Source organism: Barbus barbus (genome assembly GCF_936440315.1).
Source record: "Barbus barbus genome assembly, chromosome: 2".
Classification (NCBI taxonomy): Eukaryota; Metazoa; Chordata; class Actinopteri; order Cypriniformes; family Cyprinidae; genus Barbus; species Barbus barbus.
In genome coordinates, this window is record NC_136730.1 from 9191704 (window position 1) to 9200854 (window position 9151).

Below are 9151 nucleotides of genomic sequence, written 5' to 3' on the forward strand. Positions count from 1 at the left end.
TAAAGTTACATATAGTCATCTATTTTCAAAAATTTGATCATGAAGCATTTTAGTGGCAGTGTTACACCTATGACTTAAAAACTGCGCCTGCACTTTCATGTACACACAGGATGTATGTCTGTCCCGTTGTGACCTGTTACTCTACGATTACTATATATGGTGCTGATGTGGTCTTTGGTCGTTTCTGATGGCCATCTCTAGAAAAACAAGGAAACCACAAACTGTTTTCACACCAGCAGCACTTCATCAAAACAAACTTTTTTTTTTTTAGACCTTTTCTATGCCGTATCTGAAGTCCATGATTTATCTCAAACATTTGAGATATAAAATATATAACCTTGAAAGAGAAGGTTGTATATATATATATATATGCAGAGCTGGGTAGATTACTTACAAATTGTAATCCGTTACTGATTCCAGATCTGGACTCATAAAGAACTCACAATTAAATTACATATGTCAAATCAGCAACAAAAATCTGAAATTAATGGCCCAATGAATGTTGTTTCTTATGATCAAATAGCATTTAAAAAGCTTATTTTTCAGGCTAGACCAGCCAATGTGCATGCGGAATCATAACCTGCTTATACTGTGCATGTGCATTAGCTGGTCTAGTCAGATTTCTATGGGAAATTTGGCCCTTTCATTTAGAAGGTGGGACTATTCCTACATATTGCGCATTGCAGTTTCTCCCATTCATAAGTAGGCCTATAGGAGTGAACAGTCTTTGTATTTCTATAGTCTTTGTTTAAATAAAACACTTACTAAAAAAGATGAAATATTTTTATTTACCTGCATGCCATGTGATCATTAATCAACATCAAAGAAACCGTGAACATGCAAATGTGACACTTAATTATTGAAATATATATTTTAAAGTCTCAGGGGTACTTAAAGCAAATATATTCGACAAAAAGTTTTGGAATGCCTGCATAACATGTAACTAAGTAATAATGTGAATATGTGCATTTTAATTCATTAATAATACATGGTTAAAAAAAACCTACAGAGTAATAATTCAAATAAAAATGAATGTGTTCATCAGTAGTTGATGCAATGTTGAAATCCTTCTTAAACCTGAAATTATTTTTGTAAATCCAGTGGTCAAATGCTGTCGCCACCTGACTAATGACTGATCTCTGTGTGAATGTCCACAAAACTGGACTATATATACATATATAATATCTATATAATGGCTATTTTAGAAAATGCAAAAGATGAAAAAGAGAAATTAGGGAGAATCAATAATTTATGAATAATATGTAATCATGTAATCCATAAAATGTAGTCTGAGTACGAGTATTTTAAAATGTAATTTACTCTAATTACAAGTACTTATTTTTTTTAATCTGATTACGTAATCCAGATGACATGTAATCAGTTACTACCCATGCTCTGTATACATACATATATATATATATACACTGTAAAAAAAAGTCCGTAAAAATACAGTACAATATACCATAATAATTTGAAGGAATTTTTCCGTATTTGGTTTTTACAGGTGTTTTTTCGTATTTTTTTAATTACGCTTTGCATTGTGGGAACAAGAAGCTCAGCCGATTTTCGGCGTGAAAACAGTGCTTGAGCAGAGGCCATTATAGAGCCTGGTAATGTGTCGACACAGCTGCAATGCATTCTGGGAATTTAGGTCACGTGAGCTACAGCGGAAACTGGGTAATATAGTGAATACAGACGTCGATATTATTTAATGTTTCTATTATTCTACTTAAGATCGCGTTGGAGTAGTTAAGGCTCACTTTACATCATTTGCCATATCCCTTTGCACAGCCGGTGTGAAAAACTTGCGTTTTTCAGCCTTAGAAAGCTGAAAAAGCAGATGTATTTCCTGCAGATATTAATAGATGCCATACGTTAGCCCTTATCAGTGTCTGCATTAAAAAATACCTCTGCTTTTGATTAACCCTATGTTGATACAGTAAGCGTTAATCATTCCAACGTGATCTTAAGTTGAATCACATAAACATAAAATAATAGCCTATAAAATGTCTACATTCACTACGGGACACGTACGAAAGTTAAACAGAAACTCGATAACAACTCAAATAAGATATGGCTTAGTAATTGATCTCTGTAGATTTAATATACAGTGATTTGCATTAAACTGTAAGCCCTCACACTACAAATAAAAGAAAATCATATATGGAAATATTATCTGTGGCAGCTCTTTGATCCCTGGCCACTTGTTTGTAAGGATTAAGTTTCATTCATTCATTTATTTGATCGCTTATCATTGTTCGCCATCTCTAATAATAAGGAATCTTCAACTTGGTTCATTATTTATTTGCATAGAATCCACATTACACATCGTTTCAAAAGCAGCTTACAGTAAGTTATGTTACCTGGCTTAATTCTTTACACTAAGCAGATTTACTGGGCAATATTGTGATAACAATGCTAAACGATCCACCGTTTAAGATCTAGCTGTGTATTCTCCCCTTTAAAAAAATAATCATGGTTTTGCTATAGTTGAAATTGCGGTCATTTTTCTTAAGTTCAAATAGCAATGGATTCTATTTACACTAAGTGAAAACAGCTATAGATTATATTTACACTGTTAAAATAGCAGGATTTTCTGCTATTTACACTACTTGTTGCAAAATAGTGGCAATTATCTGCACTTCAGTATTGTATTACATTATAAATCAGTATGAAATAACGTATGGAATTATAATTTTAATTCAGATTATTAAATGGGTGCCACTTTATTGATACAATAAAGCCTTCCCTACACCTACCCTAACCCTACCCGATACTTTATTTTCAACTTTTTGGTTATTTCTTTAATTTTTATTAAAAATAAATGCCTTTAAAATGTGATATGAGATTTGAAAAGATTGAAAAAATTTGGCAAAAGGTGAGTTCGAACCCTAGTCGATCGCGCCATCTACGCCACTGGAGCTGTTGGTTCATAGTAGTTTTTTTAATAATCTTGACAGTCCCAATCACACTTGGTGGGCGGAATTAGTGTAAATAGCCTCTGCCAAAAGGTGGGCTATTTGCACTAAGTGTAAATAGACACTCCTTTACATTATCAAATAACATTATCATTGACTTAGCCAGAATTAAAGCACTCTCAAAAACTCCCATTACTCACTGAAGTTGCTTACATTGTGAAATTAATATCTTGCTTACATCGTACGCACTTCTGCACTTTGTTGTTTCTATATAGTGAATAGTGAATGAGGGTATGGGGGCGATTTCGGATACAGCCAAGGAGATTATAAAGGGAGCAAATGAGAAGGGTAACGAGTAAACACAGGTGGGGCAAATTAACCAATAATCAGGAAACAAGGTGGGTGGGGTCAAGACACTTGACATGAGAGCACATGGAACTAAACAAGACCAGCCATGTGCTCACACAAAACAAAAACACAAGCACATATGGAAAGCCAAAGTGCTCATAAACGCCTGCTCGGGCGTCTGATTGCACACTGACACGTCAAAAGCGTGCGCTTTGACAGCAAATGCGCGTCTTCTACGTGTGATTTCCTATGAAACGCGCGTTCTTGACGCGCGCTTTGGAGTCACCAAAAACGCAGTTTATCATAACAGGAAATGGGCGTCGAATACATGCGTTTGGAGTCGGACAAAACGCACGTTCTGAACGTGTTACAGGTAAACCAAACAGGCAGAGCAAACGTCTTTTGAAGTATCCACACAGGCGAAAACGTGCTCTTTCTGTAGTGTTCTCAAAATGGCACGCGTCAAAAGCGTGTGCTGACTTCATTGCCCGATTCTGTCATGTGTCCGCTATATCCTCCTGAGACCCCCCCAAAAAAAGCTTTGTGAATTTAGTATTTTTTCATGTCATTACATTGTTTAGAGCATTAGAAAAAAATGGAAAATTAACATTTTTGAAAAAATATATTTTATTCATATTTTTTTCTATGTCATCTGTAGAGGACACTAGGACTAAGTTTTCCTAAAAATAAAATGGCATGAATAGACATCAAAAAGGCAAAAACAATGGGATTTTTTTTTTTAAATCACCAATGCATTTTTAGGTTTCAGGATTTTTTTCTTCTAAACTTTGTTTTAGGATGATTCTCAACTATGTTATAAAATATATAACAAAATGATTTGATATACCATTTTGTTTTATGCAATATGTCTGTACAAATTTCCATAAACTGGTTTTCCCATTAAACACAATGTATCTATACTGTATCTCATTTGCATATTAGTTGCTCAGTTGCTGTTGGGACAGCATGTTGAAAAAAGGCAAAATCTCACCTGTAGTAAATCAGTCTTGTAACTAAGAGTGTACTACAACCTTTGGAACATAAACAAACCCTTTTGATAAATTACAGCAATTTTGTTTCTAAAAATATTTGTGTATTGCACATACACTGGACTTACCACTCTTAGAAAATAAAAATTCAAGCGATGCCATATAAGAACCATTTTTAGTTCCACAAAGAACCATTCAGTCAAAGGTTCTTTAAAGAACCATCTCTTTCTTACCTTTTTATAATCTGAAGAACCTTCTTTCACCACAAAGAACCTTTTGTGAATCAGAAAGGTTCTTCAGATGTTAAAGGTTCTTTATGGAATCATTTAGACAAAAAGGTTATTCTATGGCATCGTGAAGCACCTTTATTTTTAAGAGTGTACAAGGGATTGCAGGCAAATTCTTCAGAATGAGTCAGGCAATATTGTCTGTAAAGAACTTTTGCCACCATATTCAAAACCAGACGTGCGCTTGAGACACTCAGATTTCCTTATCAAATCAAAGGCAGCTTTGATATTCACACTGGGAACAACTCATAACTACCAATCCAACACAAATTCAGACATTTTCCTGCTCAAATTTCATGGTGTTCAACCAAAACTGAAAAAACATGTTCTGAATCTTTGAAAATGTATTGCAAATACATTTTGTCTGAAAAGCATAAACAATAATTTAGTTTACTGATGAAAATGACTTCAGTATCAACAAATGCAAACAGAATAACCACAAGCTAACGAGTAGTTCATAATAGCGACTGTCCCTTTTCATTTGCAGTACATCAACATGTTAAACCCCATCTCTCCTTCCTTAAGCAAAAAATTCCTTTTTATGTGAATGTACTGCACTCTCCCCTGCTCTCTTTTTAGAAAAATGAACGGATCAAAAATTTCATTCTTAGAGCTAATACTTTTCATCCACATTGGCTGATTGAGAATATTCCACATGGCCAGTTCCAAAGACTGAAACGTATTTGTGATTTAGAAAATGATTTTGAAATTCAGTTACAGGATATGACTATTAGATTTCGACAGAGAGGTTATGATTTGAAGGTTCTAACAAGAGCCACAGACAGAGTTAAATCTATGAATAAACAATTATTAAGGAGAATAGAATGCAAAAATTTTCTAATCCTAATTCTAAACATATTAAAAATTCTAACTGGGACATCATAGATGTATATGATGTCCCCCAGAAAAAACAATGGTTAGTTAATGAAGAAATAATTTTTCCTTTTTTTTTTGTAATGATTTACATTTTTGGTGTTGAATGAGTCTGTATTTATATTGTTATATGCATGCATATTATACATGTATATACTGTATATTATTATTATATATATATTTCCTTTATCTTCATTTATTTAATATTATTTTGTTCTTTAATTATATATATTTTTCTTATTATTTATTATTGCTTACTGGTGATTGCTTACTAATTGTTTAAAAAGACTTGTTTGAATAATTGATTTTTATTCTGAAGAAGGCCTGGAAATTAAAGGCTTTATTTTTTATTATTATACAAGTGCCTTGAGTATTTCATCTTTTCAGTTTGATATTTACCTCACATTATCCAAAGAGCACCGGTGATTATGTGAAGAGACCAGTGCAGCCTTCTCGGCTCATGTTGTTTTGCAAAGATGTCTGAATTATTAATGAAAATACATATCTTGTCCCTGTAAATTTCAGATACTTAATTCTTAACCTCAGCTGATGTCTTTACTTTGGTTGATGACATTGTACATTGTATTGAGGTATGATTCATTTTGCTCATATCACATTTACAGTGGTTAATTTGAGAATTTACTCATTTCATATATAAAATTATAGGACTTCACACAGAGATATCACAAGATTATGGCAAAAATGCCACCAAATTAAATCCAGTGTGATTCAGTGTTGTAAAACAAGAGAACATGAACAGGCCACAGTATGCTGCTACTTCACAAATATTACAATTTTATTTGTCACCACCACCTTTGTTGACTCAGTTAGACCTAAGAACAGAATGTCCCATACATGTCAAACTAATTATTCAGATAAATAAAATAAGAAAATAATTTCTTAAGACGTTCATACTAGATATAGGAAGCAACTTCATTTAAACAGGTAGAACTTCATTACTTATTGCACTATTAAAATTCACCGAACACAACAATACAATACATTTTTTAGAAACTATGCTAACTTACACCACATAAAAGCCCTACAAAACACATTCTGAGCTATTTTTCTGAAAACATTCATGTTACAGTTTTACATAGCTTGTCATTTTTTGTGTTAGCTTCGCTCAGGGTGTGAAATATTTGTCCATCAGGTTGTGTCCGCCATGTCAGCTTGGTGTTACTCGGCAGCTTTTGCTGGAACTGAAGACAAACAGATCATCATAAACACATTTTCATGTGTCATTCAAACATTTACATTACTTAACACAGACCATATATCACGAAAGTTAAAGAGCATACGGGCTATGGTTACCCTCGTTGCAAAACCATTGTGTATCATTTTAACACTGACCTGCTGTAAAATGGTGCTGTTAAAATCACTGATATTAAGGTTCAGTGCTGACTGTAAATTTATTCTCAGTACTTGAATCTTCTTTGCTACAGGGATTTAAATAATCAAATCAGTATTTTGCAACAGTAAACACTGTATTGGCTTTATTCTATGATCACTCAAACACCAGCAAACAAAAAGGATTTCTTACCAGTGCCACAGACAAATCTGAGTTTGTTTGAACATGATACATCACCCCATTTCGCATTCTTCAAATTCAGTTGCGCACAAAATTCAACTCCCCCATAATTATTGGGTTCAGGGAAAATCCAAGCCCTGAATACAGAGCTACTCTGATCTGACCATTTCCAGGTGTCTCTGTATAAACCCATGTACGCTCTACCCACATTCTGGTCTCTGAGCAGCAACTTTAGTTGTGTGTTCTCATCTTGGTTTTCTATTTTAGCCAAATCAGTGTGATACAGTCTGCAGTATTTTAAAGCTTCACTCCAACTTTTCGTCTCTTGGATTAAGACAGTTGTTTTCGTTGTGGCTGTGGGCATATAGTTAATTTAGACATTCTATTTGTTTAGTTATTTTTGAATATATACTGTATGTGACCCTGGACCACAAAACCAGTCTTTTAGCCAAAAATACACTGCATGAGTCAAAATTATAGATTTTTCTTTTATGCCAAAAATCATTAGGGTATTAAAGGGATACTCCACCCCAAAATGAAAATTTTGTCAATATTCACTTACCCCCATCGTTCCAAACCCGTAAAAGTTTCGGTCGTCCTCGGAACACAATTTAAGATATTTTGGATGAAAACCGGGAGGCTTGTGACTGTCCCATTGACTGCATAGTAAATTGCAATGTCAAGATCCATAAAAGTATGAAAAGCATCGTCAGAATAGTCCATCTGCCTTCAGTGGTTCAATCTGAATTTTATGAAGCGATGAGAATAGTGTTTGTACGCAAAGAAAATAAAAATAACGACATTTATTCATCAATTCGTTGCGAGGACGAACAAAGCAAGCCTTTACGGGTTTGGAACGACATGGGGGTAAGTGATTAATGTCAAAATTTTCATTTTGGTGTGGAGTAACAGTTTAAGTAAAGATCATGTTCCATAAAGATATTTTGTAAATTTCCTACTGTAAATATATCAAAACTTAATTTTTGATTAGTAAAATGCATTGCTAAGGACTTCATTTGGACAGCTTTAAAGGCGATTTTCTAAATATTTAGATTTTTTTGCACCCTCAAATTCAAGATTTTCAAATAGTTGTATCTCGGCCAAATATTGTCCTATCCTAACAAACAATATATCAATCGAAAGCTTATTTATTCAGCTTTCATATTTCGAAATATTGACCCTTATGACTGGGTTTGTGGTCCAGGGTCACATATATAATTAGTAAAGTTAGAAAAGCACATTTAATTACCATTATAACACAAGACAAAATGGGGCACTGCACATGACTGATCAGTCCATAATCCTGTATTAACTAAAACAGCACAAGCCTCGTTTGATTGATAGCTGTCTGGTTCGTTTCCTCTCCAGCTGGTGTATGTCATTTTTTTTTCACCATTAGACCATCTCCAGCTGTAGCGATCATCATACATTCCTGTCCAAACATGGTCAGTGTAACCTCTGCTCACCAGAGTTTGAACGACTTGGTCGTGTTCCTCCGTGTTCTCAAATGATGCTAAATCATAGTAGTATTTTCTGCAGTAACCTTGAGCCTCAGTCCAGTTCTTGAACTCATCGATGATGTAAAAATGAGAAGAGCACCACGGAAGATTTGCAAATCCTTGAAAAAGAAGTTAATTAGTTGTTTTGTTCTGTAAGGAATGTAAGGAACTGTTGTTTAACATTATTTTGTAAACTTATTAAACACATAAATTTTTTTATACTTACCTACTAACAGTGCTGTGAGAAGCATCCTGGGTACAATCTCCATGTTTTTGTTTATTAGAAAAATCTGATAGATTGTGAATAATATATTTAATTTAAAAACAAAGCAACAAAAATCAAGTCTTATTAATAACAATAACGAATAAACTTGAAAATTATTATTTTCTTTTCTTTTTCCATAGAAACAACAACAGACCTTGACTCTGCCTTGAGGATGCTCCCTTTCACTAACTAACCCTATCAGACCAGAGTGTAAAATACACTGCATTTCAAGCTATCAAATGACCACCCTATAGCCATTAATAGCAGCTCAGGAAAAAGGGAAAATTCAAGAGAAAGTGGGTATTTGGTCATGTGGTCTCCACATGGCAGCCAATGTAACTGGACTGCCCTTATATAGAATAAAACAGCCTTTTCAGGGTAATTCATTTGCATAATAAATTACCATCAGCAAACTATTTTGACCTGGATGCATCTGATTTG

At 33.9% G+C, this 9151-nt stretch overlaps 1 protein-coding gene across 2 annotated transcripts; it reads right to left on the reverse strand.

The window, feature by feature from the left end:
* Positions 1-6185: 6185 nt before the first annotated feature.
* LOC306879526 (secretory phospholipase A2 receptor-like) lies at positions 6186-8941 on the reverse strand. Of its 2 annotated transcripts, XM_079432533.1 has the most exons (6): positions 8865-8941; positions 8672-8735; positions 8196-8564; positions 6959-7300; positions 6769-6854; positions 6186-6617 (listed from the first exon to the last, which is right to left on the reverse strand). In XM_079432533.1, exons 1-6 carry the CDS (start codon positions 8934-8936, stop codon positions 6495-6497), a joined length of 1056 nt encoding a protein of 351 aa, XP_079288659.1. In that variant the 5' UTR covers positions 8937-8941; the 3' UTR covers positions 6186-6494. The 2 variants fall into 2 exon arrangements, with proteins under 2 accessions (XP_079288659.1, XP_079288660.1); XM_079432534.1 differs by having other exon boundaries at positions 8672-8928.
* Positions 8942-9151: the final 210 nt, after the last annotated feature.